The 17,986-nt window shown below is 39.9% G+C and overlaps 1 protein-coding gene across 3 annotated transcripts in view; it reads left to right on the plus strand.

Moving 5' to 3' along the window:
* The window catches only part of SNCAIP (synuclein alpha interacting protein), a 92,946-nt gene that overhangs the window by 64,149 nt on the left and 10,811 nt on the right, over window positions 1-17,986 (plus strand). For all 3 annotated transcript variants that reach the window (XM_062017906.1, XM_062017905.1, XM_062017908.1), the window contains 2 exons: window positions 5,261-5,386; window positions 9,073-9,242. In XM_062017906.1, the coding sequence (XP_061873890.1) occupies window positions 5,261-5,386; window positions 9,073-9,242 (296 nt within the window). The remainder of the gene's footprint in view (window positions 1-5,260; window positions 5,387-9,072; window positions 9,243-17,986) is intronic.

Consider the following 17,986-nt stretch of genomic DNA (forward strand, 5'->3'; position numbering starts at 1 on the left):
AACCCAAAAACATCTAAGGAGATTAACTGTCATAATCCCTAGAGGACTCCAAGGACACATCAGAAAATCATCAAACATTTGGGGATAGTTCACATTCTTTTTTCCAGGAGACACTAATCTCAAAAAGTTTTAGCAAATTGCGACAATTTAGGAATTCAGTGTATTGGCAGTGTAGTGAAGTGTGATGAAATTTGAACATCATCTGTCTAGCTCTAGCCAATTTTATCGAGAATTACATATAAAATATGTTGTAAACCAATCCTGTTCCACACCTAACTTATCTATAAATGTAATTATGAGAAACCACAGAAGTACAGCATTTCAATGCTTTGCTAATGTCTGGGAAAACATATACCAGTTAATCACATCACATTCTCTTCCCACGAAGTCTGTTTTTCCTAAGTAGACCTTGCAATAACCCCTCTTCAAAGGAACTTCTCCAGGATCTGCAATGCAAGGAATAGTGATTGACTATTCTCTAATCTCTTTGGCAGATGGGCCACTTAATCATACAGTTTCTTTAACATACATTAAGGGCAAATGCAAAAACTCCACTCTTTTTGTGCTGATGCTTTTTTTTCTCTTACTTGTTAAGAGAGTATAAGAATTATCTTTTTTTTTTTTTTCTATACAAGTATGTTTGTCTCATTCAGTGCCATACAATCATTGTAATGTCCTTCTTCTATTAACCAATTTACTGGAGGGACAAGGAGAGAGAGGAGCAGATGTGGGAGCTATGGAGCTGGAAGTCTAACCTTTCTCCTGCCACTTCCATAGGCACACACACCTGTGTTTTCATGCTGTGCAAAGACTTCTTTGCTTTTTCTTCACTCACCTACTATGCAGATGTTACAGGTGCAAATTTGAACCTTGATGATTATACTGAATGATTGTGTCCTGCCTTCCATAGCAAGTTTGGCCTGTAAACCTAGCACTGAATACAGGAAGGCTGGGAGCCAAAGCAGTACTGGATTCAAGAAAGGCATGTTTGCTACTGGGAAGAAAAAGTTTGGAAAAGAAAGTTTCATGTGAACTTACGTTCATATCTTCAATTGCTTAGCCTGATTTTGTCCTTATCTGTAAAGATATTTATATAAACTAAATCCAGGGAAGCTTTGTTAAGAAGCACCAACTACAGCAGGCACACCTGAAATTTAAAAAGGTGATATATAAACTGCTGCCAAATTTTCTTAGTTATGCCAAAGAAAGTTCACATGTAATGTCAATCATGTTTTGTTTCCATAATCCATAAACATCTTGCAAACATGAGGGAATGTTGAGGCTGAAGGGATGCCAGACTGTCTTACCCAACTGTGTTAAGAGGAAAAAACCTTTGAGAAATTCAAATGCGTATGTGGCTCTGTCCTCAAAACTTTAATTCATTTTACCATTACTTACACGAGAGATAATACATGTAAACACTGGTCTTGGCAGAATTACAAGAGCAATATTTTTACAATGAAGACTTGTTATTGAATAATTTTCTAAAAGATTCAGTCCCTCCATTGCTTCTCCAGGTATTAGATATGCGCACTATATTTTTCTTAGAATGGGCAGCCAAAGGAAGTTTGTAGTAAAGCTCCTATGTTAAAGGTCATCAAACCACAGTCATGGGCTGACTCCAAAGACACCTCAGCACTATTGTATTTTTGCAGTGAGAGAGAGATGGCATAGGTTCACCTGATGGAAGAGAAGAGCTGAAATTCAACTTGTATCCAGGTCAGCATACATCCTACCAAGGCCTTCTTTAAGCATGGCAAGAAGCAACCGTGGGTGTTGACAGGCCTCTCCAAGCCAGGTGTAAGTCATGGGTGCACGGCAGTTTGTGTACCAACTGTGTCTGGCACAGTTACTATACGACAGGAAGGAGGTGATGGTAAAGTTCTAGATATCCATATTAGGTTCTGACTAAGAGCTTCATAGGACTGTAATTTTTTTCCAACACAGATGAGGTGGTAGCATGGACTGCACAGTTAAGAGGCAGAAGGTGGAGAGTGTGAAGGATTTGTTGCCTCTCAGCTGCAGATAGCCTAGCAGGACTTCAGAGAACAAGAGCCACAGCATGACTGAGGACCTAGAAGGGCTTCTGTACACCACTGGGCAGTGGTGTAGTGCTGGAGGGCACTGTGGGGAGGACTGTCACATCAGGGACACAAATATGTATCACACCTCTTTTGCATCTCAGGATATTTGCTTTCCTGCATAATACATTTTTTGCAAGGATTATGTGTTGTTTTCACTCACTCTGCTGTGAAGGGATACTGGGAAGGGCATTTTATTTAATTAATATGGAGTGATAGGGCTAGGACTAGCTGTAGAATCAATATTCTTCACCATACTAATCTTTCCCTTTGTGGTCCATTTAATGATTCAAATAGTCTTTATTAGTTGTTTTTTCTGCTGCAAAAGCCAAGTTGATGGAAACAAAGTCTGCAACCTGTCCCAAAACATAAATCACATTTTGTTACATTTTCCCAGAATCTTTTCTTAGCAAAGTTTGATTTATTGTCAGTCTAGAATACAGCAGAGTGATGTTAACCACTGCTACAATGTAAAACCACTGTAGGTCTTAAAATTATCAGGTATACCAAATAATTCATCAATATTTATCAGTTCCTGTTACATAACAAATGTGGTTATTTTCCATTGTCTTAATCTCATGGATTTTCTTATTAGCCTTCATTTTGTCTGAATAAATTGAATTTATGACTATACACCTATCCCCAAGAATACTTTTCTTCCAGATACATAATGTGAGCATTACTAAAGTGATATATGATACATTTTAATATATGATGTTTTCATTTTCCTTAGATGTAAGTGAAGAAAACAGGTTTGTTTGTTTTTTTTGTCAAGAGTACCTTTGTTAACATAGTCACCTGAGAGAAACAAAAACTGCTTGAGTAGGCCTCTGACTTTGTTTCTTGGATCAGTCAATGCACAGATGATCCTAACTACAGATGATTGCATTTAGCCATCGAGGCAATTGATTTCCGTGTTGATAAATGACTAGAAAGCATCATTTTCTCCACACTGATTGCAATCATAAAGTTACAGAACATGCTTAACATTCTAGTCTCTATCATGTTCCAAAGAAATATATCATTTCAAAGCTATAATTGTCTTCCAGTTCTGGAGAGTTTTGCTAAAATGTTTTTCTTTTAATTATTAAAACATAAGGGCAATTCATGGGAGTAGTGTAATCCTTCTTCACTGCTGGCCAACACCACAAGCATCTTGAGAAATTGCTCAAAAGCATTTTAAAAGGGATATGTGATCTGAAGTCATCTCTCTATGCTGGCTGTCATTTCTATTGGGCATTCAGCCAAGAAGAAGTAAAAATACCTATCGCTTCACCCTGTAATATAAACAAAACTTCTGTTAAAGTGGAAAATGAAGAAGAACTTCAAAACAGACTAGCCCTCTAAAGTAGCAAGCAGTGATAAGGTACTTGAATGGGCAGAATCGTTTGGAGGAGATGTAAAAGAGTCTGAGGATCAATCTCATTTTCCTTGGCATTAAAAGTTCTATTGTACTTTCTCTTCCAAACTTTTTCTTCAACAACACTAGAATCTACAAAGTGTTTTTGAGCTAGAGCTGCTCGATATCAGTGGAAGATAATAAAAAACACATGTTTAAATAAAAGTTTTACACTAGAACAAGTTTATTCTCTTCAGCTATTCAAATGCAAAAACTAGTACAGCTGTAGTCAGCTATCATTTAGTGGCCTTCCCTTTTATATATAATCTATACATTAAGATTACATCATTACATTTGCAGCCCAAAAAGACAACCATGTCCAGCTCTGTGTCAAAAGAAGGGAGGCCAGCAGGTCAAGAGAGGTGATTCTTCCTCTTTACTTTGGTGAGACCCCATCTGCCGTGCTGCATTCAGCTCTCGGGACTTCAGTATAGGAAAGATATGGACCTGTCAGAGCAAGTCCAGAGGAGAACCACAAAGATGATCACAGGGCTGGAACACCTCTCCTGTGAAGTCAGGCTGAGAGATTTGGGGTTGTTCAGCTTGGAGAGAGAAGGCTCTGGGGAGACCTTATAGCAGCCTTCCAGTACCTAAAGAGGCCTACAGGAAAGCTGGAGAGGGTCTTTTGAGAAGACAATGTAGTGACAGGACAAGGGTTAATGGTTTCAAACTGAGAGAAGATAAGATTTGTATTAGATATGAAGAAGAAATTCTTCTCTGTAAGGGTGCTGAGACACTGGAATTAGTTGTCCAGAGAGGTTGTGGATGCCCCATCCCTGGGCAGGTTAAAGGGCAGGTTGGATGGGTCTTTGAGCAACCTGCAAGGTGCAAGGTGTACCTGCTTATGGCAGGGAACTACATGATCTTTAAGGTCCCTTCCAACCCAAACTATTGTATGATTATATTATTTATTTTAGATCTTCAATATGTATCATACTCAGCAAGGTACAATGAAATTTAATTGGAGAGGCTAAGAAGTTTCCTAGAAAGATTTTTTCCCAAACAAACCTGCTAGGCAAAATAAGAGATAAAAATAAACTTAGTATGCATAAATAAACTCTCCAGAAAAAGAATATTCTTAGAAAAGAAAACCCATATGAATGTGTACACACACAAAAATTGATGTTAAAAAGAACTAACTTGACACTTGGTTTTGGCTTCCAGGTTTTCACTTGCCAAGTTTTGCAGTCCAAGTATTCCCATCATTCCCAGTATGCAGGTATATACAAATGGTCCATTAGTCAATACAGTGAGAACTCAGGATAGAGAGATCACCTGGGCTTAGTTGTGTTTCTTCTCCCCTTACACAATAGCCCAGAGCTGAGACAGGGTGATAGATCTGAAGAATTTGACTGCTCAGCTCTGTAATCTGCAGGTACTCTTGTTTTAATTTTCCAGAGATATTGTGGAGCTTCACCAAATTTCACAAGTTGATTTTCAGGTTGACACGGAGGCTGTTTTAGCTCAGGTCTATGCTCTCCAACATACATGCTTTTTAATATATAATTTCTCATAATGTGTTACAATAATCATATTTTTGCTATTGTGTCTTTTTAGAAAACAAATAAAGTAGTTCTGCTTATTTCCTTCGGCAAAAAACAAAACAACAAAACAAAACAGACCGACCCATGATGTACTAAGTTCTGTGAAGTTAAGAGAGACTGAAACAAGGTGTTACTGGACAGTATTAGTAACAGATAACAGAACCAGTGTTCCTCCTGTACATTTAGTTTTTTATTGATTCCTAACCTTCGTGGCCTCTCTTTCCCCTTCTTTCTAGGAGAAAATACTTCTGTGGCTTCTTCAGTTTATGCAAGAACAAGGAATTTCCCTGGATGAAGTGGACCAGGATGGAAATACTGCTGTTCACATAGCTGCTCAACATGGCTATCTAGGATGCATACAGGTAGAGTGACAGCTATAGGAGAAACCTCTTTACATCAAGCTTGAATGACATTACATTCAACGTAATTAAAACATTCAGTTACATTAAAATAATTAGCGGCAATCTTACAAGTGGCAATAGTTATTGATCCATTGAAATACACTAGAAAAAAAAATATTAAACCAGTAAGACTCAGGCTGAAATTACAAAAAGCTCAGTTTTTTTTAATTCTGTTCTCAGTTATGCTATTGTTTGCCTAAAGTAACTGCTCTAATGCAAGAGGAAAACATGATCACATTGTTTATTTTGTTTGTTTGTTTATGTTTATTGTTAAACAGCTAATGTGTATGTTTTCATATTACAGAAGCATGACCAGTGTACATATGCATACTCTTAATGTCCTGATATTTTCCTTCTATTCCTTTTTCCAGTGCACTTAGTTGTAGCTCTTCAGCTTAGGGGAAGTTTACAGATAAATTTCTTCTGTGTGTAAGGTTTTCCACCTTGAGTTAAACATCCTTTCCAGGCTTGTGATTTTTGAATGTATTTATGCTAAACAGTGCAGTGTGATGGTGATTTCTAATTAATTCAAAACTAATCAGCTTGGCCACTGAAAGAAGTTTAGTTCTGTTGTATAGAGCTTCTGAGAAGGGTCATTCATCCTGCTGAGAAAGCTTACACAGCTGCAGTACTTTTGGAAGCCAGATCTCAATAAATCAGTGTTTACTAAAAGTGTACAATACCAGTGTTCAATGCAGACATACCAAAAAAGCCATAGGTTTGAACTAGATGGCTAAGTGAATTGTCTCAACTTTGTATGGAATTGCAGATGTACCCCCTGTCCGTCAAAGTTACTAGAAACATTAGTCACAAGAGTACATGTCAGTATTTGGTGGTGTTAGCACCTCTTAGGCCACTGCAAATACAGAAGATTTGTATTAGTTCAACTCTAAAAGAAATACGGCTAGCCAGTTCTCATTAGCTAACCTCTTCAGAGAGATAAATACATTTGTGAGCACTGTATGTTGAATCTACAGATGAGTAGCTGCTTGTTATTCTAGCAGTCTAAATATGTGGACACGGGAAAGACATAACTCTGTAAAAACTAGTTTGGGAGCCACACAACAGAAAAACAGATCACATTGTGTGGAATGAATAAACTTGAAGAGAATACAGGAAAATAGATGGGACAACATGACCACCTCTGCATTTTCTCGTTAACAGAATGTGTCTTTCTTTTAAAGATATCAGGAATGGACCCTGTACAAATACTTACGAACTTAAACAAATCATCACATCTGTGCTAAATCATGGGTTTATTATTGTATTATAGACAATTGCAATATGTCATCTGGGGAAAAAAAGGTGGATAGAAGAAACACTTATGATTTACTAGTGGGGAGCACCATTGTGGTAGGGTGCATGCTTACTCAACAGTGTCTCATCAAAATGTATAATGCATTTGAAGGAGAAATGAGAGTAGATGATTTTGAGCATAGTGGTGACATCTGCAGGCTGTTTTCACAAATAAAACAAAACCAAAAGAGTAGCCTTGTTTTCTCTGTGATGAACAAACCTTAATATATGGTTTCAAATTCTCAGAAATTTTAATTGTGAATTATTACACAGTCAACAAGTGTTTTGTATTGAAGCCATGAGAAATAAATCCTGAAAATATCTAATTACAATTAAAAATAAAAAATCTTAGTAATACCTCACAGTCTTAATACCTCACAGTCTTAAACGTAGTTGATGTTTTGGTGTGCTATGAAACAAAACAAGCCCTCTGCCCAGTGACCTTCTGTTCTAATTTAAAACAATGTACAGTGAATTACCTGGTAAAAAATAAGAAGATATGAAGGCAGCAGGGAGATTACAAGTAACAGTACAAAATACACAAGATCACAGGCTGTAAGGGATTCCCCAGTCCTCTCATACACTGTGTGTATGAGTGGGTGACAGTCCTGTAGTCCTCCAGACTATAAGGTTGCTTTCTGCAGGGTCATAGCTGTCCCTTCTTTATCTTCCTTATTGGCCAATTAACCCAAATTTATTCACATGAGAAACAGTGAAAGAGTGTTTCTTTTCTGGTTAGATTTAGTATACAAGTCATACCACCATCCCTCTTTTCTGTCAGCAGGTGTAGAGATCCCTGCCCGCTGTTCTGAGCCAACAAGGCCACTCCAGTCTCCGGTGGTGTACCAGATCTATGTGAATAAGTCAGCCAAGAGCTCAGCCACACAGTTCTTCTGCATGTGTGTGCGTGTCATGTTAATGATACTGAAGTTTTTGGATGCGTTATGATTTTGTTCAGAATTTTTTTCCAAAGTGCTATTAGGAATGTGTGATTGAACATTGCTGAGAAATTTAGGTCCTAGTCTAGTTTCTCCAGTAAAGCAAATAGTGCATTACATTGATTATCACAGGCAGGTCAGAAAGAGTGAAGGTTTGATCTTAATTTGTGCTTCAGCAGTTGGATGTCTTGAGGTCATCCCAACAGATCTTCTTTTGCCTTTACAATGTTTTAGGTTCAAGACCCAGAGAATAAAATGTCACATTCACAGCCTGGACAGTTTTCCAGCAATGAGCTAGGTTTCTCTGCTAGTACTGTGACTAACACAGGCGTATATCAGAGTATAAGTCATTATTTTCTTAAAAAACTAGAATCTGCCATATATTTGAGTATCTCTTTAACATAGAGAGTAACCAAGCCAGTGCAAAGCATTAAAACTTCTTTCATCATTAAAAAAAAAACACCACCACCACCAAAAGCACCCAACCAGATTGAAAAAAGTAATTGTACAGATTTCTTTCTGCAAAAAGAAAATTTTCCTATCTGATCTAAAGTATTTGTTGGAAAGTATCTGCCTTTTTTTTTTCAAATTCAAATATCACTTTGCTAAGGAACCAGGACATTGAGGCTGCTGAGTTGAATGTCTTAAACTCAGAGATTTTTCTGTGCTTTTAAACAGAGAGCTAAAACACAAAAGGAGTCAGTAAATATTGTAGCAACGACATTCCCAAAATGAAATTCTAAAGGTATGTTGCAGTGCCTTGCAGTGAGGAGATTCCAAGAACAGCAGATACCAGACATAGAAAATCATTATAGCTCATCACTTTCTTCTATAAGCTGTTTAGCAATGTGTTAAGGCTGCCCTGGACCCTGATATTGTATAACACAGATGTCCTTTGAATTGTGCTTTCCCATGTCTTCTTTTCTAGGTCTATCATGCAAAGTTATCACAATGTTCAGTAATGCATCAGAAAAAGTTTATTACTGTGAGTCAGGAGAGAGTCAATAGATGCCTAAATGTGAGTCCTCTGTTTTCATTTGATGGTCCCACTCATGATATGAGTGCTACAAGCCATGCTATTGCTGTGCAAACAAATGAACACAAAACAAATTAATTAAGTAGAACTGCAAGGAAAGAGGAAGGAAGAGTATAGTGATTTTGTAGTTCTGAACCATAGCTCACTCTTCTGTGTTATCCTTGCACCTGACTGATGTATTTTAATATAATGTGTTTTGAGTTCAAGCTGCATACAGATTTCTCAATGACTGATTTTTAAAACTGATCCCCTTAGACCAATATTTTCAAGCCTTTCATTCAGGAGTGCTTTCCATCCAGGCCTTCTTGTGGTTGACCACAAGTCACAGCAGAGGTTTACACTTACAGGTGCCGATGTTTCCTTTTGTATTTTTTCAGACATTGGTGGAATATGGAGCAAATGTCACCATGCAAAACCATGTGGGAGAAAAACCTTCGCAAAGTGCTGAGCGACACGGGCACACCATGTGTTCCCGCTACTTGGTAGTTGTGGAGACGTGCATGTCGTTGGCCTCTCAGGTTGTCAAGCTAACTAAGCAGCTGAAGGAGTAAGTGTTTCATTGTTAGGAGACTGATCATTCTTAAAACAATACTGTACTTTGTCTTCAGTTCATTAGCAGTATCTGTTTTCTGCTTCTCAGTGTTGTGGATGGATGCTTTAGAATTTGGGATCACATCAAAGGTATTAGCAAAAGTGATTTTAGTAGGAATTTATAAAAGTGTGTCTTAACAGAATTTGATGACAAGGTTCACTGTTACTACAGGGAAGAAACACACAAAGGAAAAATGAGCTAGGGTTGGTTTAGAATGACTTGTACAGAAATTAGAGACAGAAAGGGTAAGAGTTGAGTCCAAAGTTCAGAATGAACCCTCTTGCCTTCTACACTCCATCTCTGAGAGGAGTGCAGCTGGATCCATACTTAGTCCCAGACTTGGTGAACAATTTATGTCAAATGGAACTAATATGAACGATAAAAAAGCCCCTTAACCAATACTAAATCATTAATCAGTTACCAAAGTGGCTGAATAATATTTTCCATAATCAACACAATTATTTAGTTAATGATTTAAAAATAATAAAGTATACCAAAAAAGTTAAAACAAAGCTTCTAAATCAAATCACACGTGTGCAGGTATAGATGTTAACCTAGATTTTTCTCTTTTTGACAATTGTAATAAATTGTTACCAAATGATCTTTAAATCTTGAATCCTATATCTGCCCAAAACCCAAGTGTAGTGAATTACCCACTGTCCTGCATCATCAGCGTTTGTCAGCAGACAACAATTAACCCTTTGTCAGCATAAACCAATGGGTGCCCTTGGAAGTAATTGCAAACTCTTGCCCTGAGAAGCATCCCAAGTCAGGGGAAGAATCAAGGACACAGCCTGCTGTGCCCCTGGGGAACTCAAAAGAGTCTCACTGAGGAATATATATATTTATAGAATTCTAAGGTAAATGACTTTGATCAGTAATTTTCCATTTTGACCACAGTGTTTGTCAGGTAGTTCTTGCATCTCACAGACTGGACTACAAGCCAAACACCTGAAGTCAGTGATACATTTCCCAGGAAGCAGGAGTTTCAGGTACAGTTAGGGAGCACCTAATCATTCTAACCGCCTGTACTTGCAACCAGGACAATGGAGTACTGGATAGTCTTGACTCACTGCACCAGTAGCCAAGATGAGAGAATACCAGGTTGTCTCAGTTCCCCACAGAAGTAATTAAGACAACACGATGTTGGCTGACTCCAGTATAGCAAGGCGGCCCAGGGAGGCTGGTCTTCACCATCACACTTGTATATGATGTTTTCAAGTGATATTTCTTCCTTGTATCTCCACTTTTTCTTGCTCTCAAGCTCTTGCCCCTTCACCTTCAGCAACTAACTTTTTCAGCTTTTCTCTTTGTGGCAGTTTGCTGTGAACATAAATTAAAGGAGTAGGAGTGGAAAAGGGTATCTATGGAGAGATCTCATCCCTTTGGGGTGGGAAATAAAGGGAAGATCTTTGCATACTTCAGGATCACATAATTTCTGATCATAATTTCTGTTCACATAGCATGCTTGTCTATGCAGTGAGTGGCTCTTCCTAGTTACAGTGCTGTGTGTTGGTGTTGGGAGGAAATTGTAGTTGGAAGCTATTTTGGATTTGGAGGTCACCAAAGCCCACAATGTCTACTCATGAAATACATTTTGGTATTTTTCTTCATAGGAACTAGTTTTAACATTTCAGTATGTTTTTAATAAACATTCCATAAACAGCCAGTTATTCTGAAACATGAATTTGTGTAATTGCTTTTGTTGTAAGTGCAGTTACTGTGACTTAGCATGTTGATAGTTTCATAAGACTCTTAGAAACCATCAGCACTGACCTAATGTTTTTCCAACTCAGAAACATGATTAAGAGCTTGTCAGCTACCGCAAGCCATTATAATGGCTTCTGGCAATCCCATCTTTACAGAATCAATACCATTTTGTACAAGTAACATATGAATAATTGTAGTGGGTACGAGTTACCTCAGAGAGGATGACCTCTCTGAGAAACATGTGAGGGACTGCCCTGTGCTGGACACAATTGTTTCCATCTGACTCTGCAGAAGACTCACTGCAGGACATAGCTCAGCCTACAAAACAAGCTGGTAGCACCTCTGTAAAAACGTATTTGAGAAAAGGCAGAAAATGCCAGAGAGGACAAGGGAGCAGAAGAGTGACAAACAAAAGGAACAGCAAGGTCAGATGAGCAGGAGGTGCAATATGGTGGAGCAGGCACACCTCCAAAGGGATTGTTACCTATGGAGTATCCATGCTAAAACAAGTACGCCCCTTTAAAGGACTGCACCAGCACAATGCTTCCCTGAATGTACTGCAGCCTGTAAAGGACTCACACTAGAGCACAAGAAAAAGTAAGAAGGAAGGAGCAGCGGAGACAATCTGCTACACACAAACCCTGACCTGTACTGCTTGTTATCTCACTGAAAGGTCTGGATGTAACCTTCAGTGATGACAAGAGAGGAAGAGAGGTGGAGCAAAACCTGAGAATGGGAGAGAAGAGGGGCTTGAAATGCTGATGAACCTCTGAGTGAAGTTCAGTCTGGAAAAAGGGGGAGATAGATGTTTTAAATATATGTCCCTTTTTGTTTCCAAATACCTGAATCATTAATGAAATATTTATGCTTAATGGCAATGAATTACGTTAAATTCCCCACATTGAATCTCGTTTGTCCGTGACAATAATTTGTAAGTGATCTCTCTGTCTTTATCTTGAACATCAGGCTTTTTTGCCTCTTGTTCTTCCACTTTTCTGCGTGCATCCCATTAAGAGATAGGAACCGTGAGAGATTGGGTGTCTGGGTTCTTGACTGCCATCTGGATATAATTTGCAGTTTCAAACTGAATGTCCTGAAATTAAGGGTAAAAAATCACCTGTGGTGTTAATTTGCCATTTTGGCACAACCAGGAATCTCTTTTTGTGCTGTTTTTACACCAAAAGGAGAGTGAAGCAGTCCTCTGTCATTACAGAGTACGTTCCTGCTTTTAAAATATGTTTATGTTTGTACATCTAGGTTTTATGTTATAAAGGTGTTTTTCTTTATGATATGTTCACAATTCTTTTACATTTGTATTCTCATACATACAAAGAGTGAATTAAGGATTATAATTTTCACAGTTTTCATAATTTTACAGTCTGATGCTCACAGTAACTGACAGGTCAATGTAGCAAGTATTTTGTAATTGGTTTATTTCCTGAGAAATTCTGAATTAGCTGATAAAAAGGAAAAAGGCATGGATCATAGGGTGTTTCCTGAGTAGCTTGCATTTCATGTCACTGTATAATGAAATTTATTTTCCCCATAACTCAGCAGAAAAAGGCCACACATACCAGGAGGTAAAAATAGCAACCACAAATTCTCCACGTTTCAGTTCACTTCAGTGCTCACTATGTACTTCATATAAGCGTTATCGCTCATATGGAAAAGAAAGACTTGTGATGCCAGTCAGCAGGCTATTTACCTCCATTGAAACAGTCTAGTTCTGACTTATCTGACAAAGCATTAATACTTTTCCATACCTCCCCCAGTCATCTCATAGACTGCACAGCATAGGAAGTAATTTAAATTATTCTTATCTGGTTCCTACCAAGTTCCTTTGTTTGTCTCAGCTGGAGTGAAATCTACTTCCCCTCAGCAGTCTGTTTTTTTCAAGCTTCAGATTTGTCTCCAGTAAGTGCAGCAGCAGCCTTTTCTTTCTCTTCTACAATGAGATGTGAGTCTCATGTGCAACCCTGTTGCAGTTTACTGAGGCAGTGAAATATTCTATTTTCTGCTTGAAAGAATAGCTTCTGTATGGCTATTCGTGCATTTCAGTTGCAAGCCTTAGGCTGAGTTACTCTGATAGAAGCAGGGGGCCACAAGGAGGTGATGGAAGAAGATTCTTGCCTGTTTTGTAGCCCCATCCTACATGAAAATCCAAGGGTGGCAGGAAGTATGTGCCTGGGCTAGCTTCCCAAAGGCCCTTACCTCTATCATAGGAGAATTCATTGTCTACAGCACTGCTGAAGATCCTGAAAGCATCAGATGGCAACAGATGGAAGTCTGGTTTACAATCTCAGTTACTTGATTGGACTGTTACATAGGAGTAGCTCCAACCTGTGCAGCTGAGCTAACTTTCTTGTATTTTCTTCTGCTGATGTTAATGGGCATTTTTCTAGAAACATGGGAGTTATAGTTCTATCATGGTGGATGACTTGAATACTCAAAATCAACACATAAAACCCTTCTGTGCTTTCCAGCCTACCCTCAGCGGCTGTAAACATGAGCTGATAATGCAATCATCTTTTGTTCTGGGTGCCTTTTTAGCCCAGTATAAGAGCCTCTCTCTGATAACACTATACTTCTCCAGCCACTGCAGTGGTTGATATTGTGCAAGAACAGCAGCAGATAAACTATCTTAGACCAGCACCTAGCTGGTCCTAACTGCAAAGGTCTTAAACCAAGGAAGTACTGTCTTTCATTCTTTTTTTAAGAACTCTTCCAGTTGTCAAGACAACACAGAGCAGATAGAAAAGTTGTCTCAGTCCTTCACATTCTTTGGAGACGTTCCTGAAAAGAAGAGACAAAGCCAAAACAACAAAGTCACATTTTGCCAGAGTCTTCACATCTTTGAGCCCTTTGTAAAGCAAAACTTTTTGAGTTGGGTCTAAGTCTCCATTTAGAGAGAAGAGCCTTTATATTTGAGAGAAGGAAATATATAGTAGCTACAAATGTACCATTGAATCTTGATAAGAGGATTAATGGAGACTGTTTCCCAAAAGAGCAAAGAAACCAAGCAATTCTTTCCATAGGTAAGAAGGAAAGTGGCCAAAAAATACTGCTGTTACTGATATAAATATTAAAGCTTTGCTTTGGATCTCTTGCTAATTACAGAATCACAGAATCACAAAATGATAGGGGTTGGAAGGCACCTTTAGAGATCATCTAGGACAACCCCCCTGCTCAAGCAGGTCCACCTAGATCAAGTCACACAGGAACATATCCAGGCGACTCTTGAAAATCTCCAGAAGAGAGGGCTCCACACCCTCCCTAGGCAGCCTGTGCCACTGCTCCCTCACCCTCACGGTAAGATAGTTTTTCCTTATGTTTAAATAGAACTTTTTGTGTTCCAGCTTTTGTCCATTACTCCTTGTCCTGTCACTGGAGACAACTGAAAAAAGTGCTGCCCCGACCTCCTGACATCCACCATTTAGATATTTGTAAATATTAATGAGATCCCCCTGCAGTCTGTTCTTCCCTAATCTAAACAGCTCCAGTTCCTGCCGCCTTTCTTCATAAGAAAGATGCTGCAGTCCACTGATCATGTTGGTGGCAGTGCCCTGGACTCTTTCCAGAAGTTCTCTGTCTTTCTTATAGAATTTTGATCCATCAAGTAGGATTTTCTGAACTAAACAAATTGGTTAGGACAGTCACAAAAGTTCCTCAGAGGCTATATGAAATAGTGGCTTTCAGTTTACTTCCTGAGGTCTCTGTAGGTCTTACAATCTTAGTTATGCCTTCAGCTGCTCTAAAAAAAAAAAAAATCCTACCTGTACAAGTATGTATTTTATAGAACTGATGACATCAGCAATAATGGCTTGCATTGTCTGGGCCTTCTTGGCCTGAAGAGAAAGTCAGAACTAATGACCAAAGGGAAGTCATGTTTGGCCAACCTGATAGCCTTTTATGAAGATGCAACCAGGTGGATAGATGGTGGTAGTGCAGTGGATATGATTTATCTGGATTTCAGTAAAGCGTTTGACACTATCTCCCACAGCATCCTCGCAACAACTGAGACAATGTGAGCTGGATGATCAGGTAGTGAGATGAATTGTGAACTGGTTGAAGGGAAGAAGGCAGAGAGTGGTGATCAATGGGGCAGGGTCTAGTTGGAGGCCTGTGTCTAGTGGAGTTCCTCAGGGGTCGGTGCTGGGACCAATACTGTTCAATATATTAATTAATGATCTTGATGAGGGAACAGAGGGCACTGTCAGCAGGTTTGGTGATAGTGGCTGACACACCAGAAGGCTGTGCTGCCATTCAACCAGACCTGGACAGGCTGGAGAGTTGGGCAGAGAGAAATGTGATGAAATTCAACAAGGGCAAGTGTAGAGTCTTGCATCTGGGAAAGAATAACCCCATGTACCAGTACAGGTTGGGGAATGAACTGTAAGAGAGTAGTGTAGGAGAAAGGGACTTGGGGGTCTTGGTGGGTAGCAGGATGAGCATGAGCCAACAATGTACCCTCATGGCTAAGAAGGCCAATGGCATCCTGGGGTGTATCAGAAGGGCTGTGGGCAGTAGGTTAAGAGAGGTTCTCCTCCCCCTCTACTCTGCCCTCGTGAGACCACATCTGGAATAGTGTGTCCAGTTCCCGGCCCCTCAGTTCAAGAAGGACAGGGAGCTGCTGGAGAGAGTTCAGTGCATGGCCACCAACATCATGAAGGGAGTGGAGCATCTCCCTTCTCATGTAAAGCTAAGGGAGCTGGGGCTCTTCAGCTTGGAGGAGACTGAAGGGTGACCTCATTAATGTTTACAAATATGGAAAGCACAGGTGTCAGGAGGATGGAGCCAGGCTGTTCTCAGTGATGTCCAATCACAGGACAAGGGGCAACAGGTACAAGATGGAACATAAGACGTTCCAACGAAACATAAGGAAAAACTTCACTGTGAGGGTGACAGAGCACTGGAACAGGCTGCTCAGATGGTTTATTGAATCTTCTTTTCAGGAGATATTTAAAACCAACCTGGACGAGTTCCTATGTGACCTACTCTAGGTGGTCCTGCTCTGACAGCGGGGTTAGGCTACATGATCTCTAGAGGTCCTTTCCAACCTTTAAGAGTCCATGACTCTGTGATTCTGTGACATAACATTAATGCTTTCTGTCATGGTTTAGGCCCATCCAGGTCCAAAAAAAGTAATTTTCACATGGTCATTTGATCAGGACTGGGGAATAAAATCAAATATACTAATTATATTCCTGGTCAAAGATAGCATATGTATAATAGTATAAGTGACTCACAAAAAAAAGTTGTAAGTCACTTGCTTTCTAATAATTTTCCAATAATTCTGTCTCTGGTTTAGAGGCATTATAACTTACAGGTCATTGAACCAGAGTGAATGTTATCTGTGGTGGTCAACAAGCTGAAAGAGTTTTCCTGTGTCATGGTTTAGGCCCAGCCAGGGACAAAAGACCATGATTAGACTCAAGTACCACATACTTGAAAATTCCTAAAGGACAGGGAGGACTTAAATGCTGCTTATGGTCCTGGACAAAATAAACCACCCTACTTGGCTTGGGGAAAAAGACGGGAAATAATTTAATCCACCACTAACTAAAACATAACCATAAAACCCCAAAACATAGCAAACACAAAACAACAGAGTGGTACAATGATGAAGAGCACAACTAGCCCTTTAAGACCACTTCTGCCTAGCCCTCCCCTCTTCCTAGGCTCACAGCCCTGATCCTCGTGTCTTTATCTCCTCTCATCAGTGCCATGAAGAAGCCAGTCAGGACTCAACAGCCAATGTGGCTATTAAGCAGGTATTTATTGCAGCACTGGGGAACATGGGGGATTTCTCCACCAAACGTGCCCACCTCAGCCCTTGGATTTTCAGTTTATATTTACAGCAAACATGAATATTCATTGCATTTCCAGGAAAGGGCCCACACATAGTCCTGTCTTGGTCCACCCAAGTTAAGCCTTCGTCATGCTTCTTTTGGTGTCCTCTTGCTTCCTTCAGTGGTCATTAGGGATCACTGTTGGATTAAGATCCAAACTTTCCTTGCAATGTATCTTTACCCCTGAGTCCTTGGACAGGATGAAAATTGGCCTAAAAGCTCTGTCGTCCCAGATAACAGTTCAGTTTAGGGCTAGGCAGGTGTCGTAATTATCAGTGGTATACAATATCCAAATGTCCAAGTGTAGAACCAACATAATGACTTTGCCATCCTTAGATAATAATTTTGTTTAGGAACATACCAGCCTTGAAACTATCAGTGCTAAGCAATAGTAACTTTGTTTAGGAACACACCAGCCTTTAAACTATCAGCACTTAAGCATAGTTATGTTGCAAGAAATAGCTGTGTCATTCTAATAGCTCTGTTTGTGGGCTTACAGGACTAGCAATTTCATAAAACTATATGTGCAATTTTCTAACTAATATTGTAAGTTTTAATAAGCAAGCTTCCATAACTTAAACTTACCTATCTACCTATGAATCACCCCCATGAACGTCTCAGTGGGGCAGGGAATGGGGCTTTCAGTCAATCTATTGCCAAAGGTCTCTGCCGCTTGTCCTTCCTCTGGGTAGATGGGCTCCTCGCTGATCCTCCCTGCCCCAATGTGGGGTACCTCACACCCTGGGCAGCCCTGCACAGGCCAGTCCAACCTACATTCATGCCAAGGCTCCTCTCTGCCTCCTGTGTGGGTCTCTGCAACCTGCAGGATCTCCAGCACAGCCTGCGCCATGGCCTCCTCATCACACAGTCTCTCGCCCGTCCGGGTGCACTCACCCAGAGCTGTTGGTGGCTCTCAGTCCTGCCATTGCCCTCCATGGGTTGCAGGGGTACAGCCTGCGTTCTTGCCACGGATTGCAGAGGGGTCTCTGGTCTGGCACTCCTCCTTCCTGTCTTCTCTGACTGTGGGGCCTGCATGGTTACCTCCATCTTGTACCACTCCTACACCTCCTCCTAAGCACTTCGAATTCCCATATTTAAATAGTGATCGCAGAGGCGTCAGATTGGCCCAGCCAGGCTGAA

The sequence above is a fragment of the Colius striatus genome, chromosome Z (genome assembly GCF_028858725.1).
Source record: "Colius striatus isolate bColStr4 chromosome Z, bColStr4.1.hap1, whole genome shotgun sequence".
Classification (NCBI taxonomy): domain Eukaryota; kingdom Metazoa; phylum Chordata; class Aves; order Coliiformes; family Coliidae; genus Colius; species Colius striatus.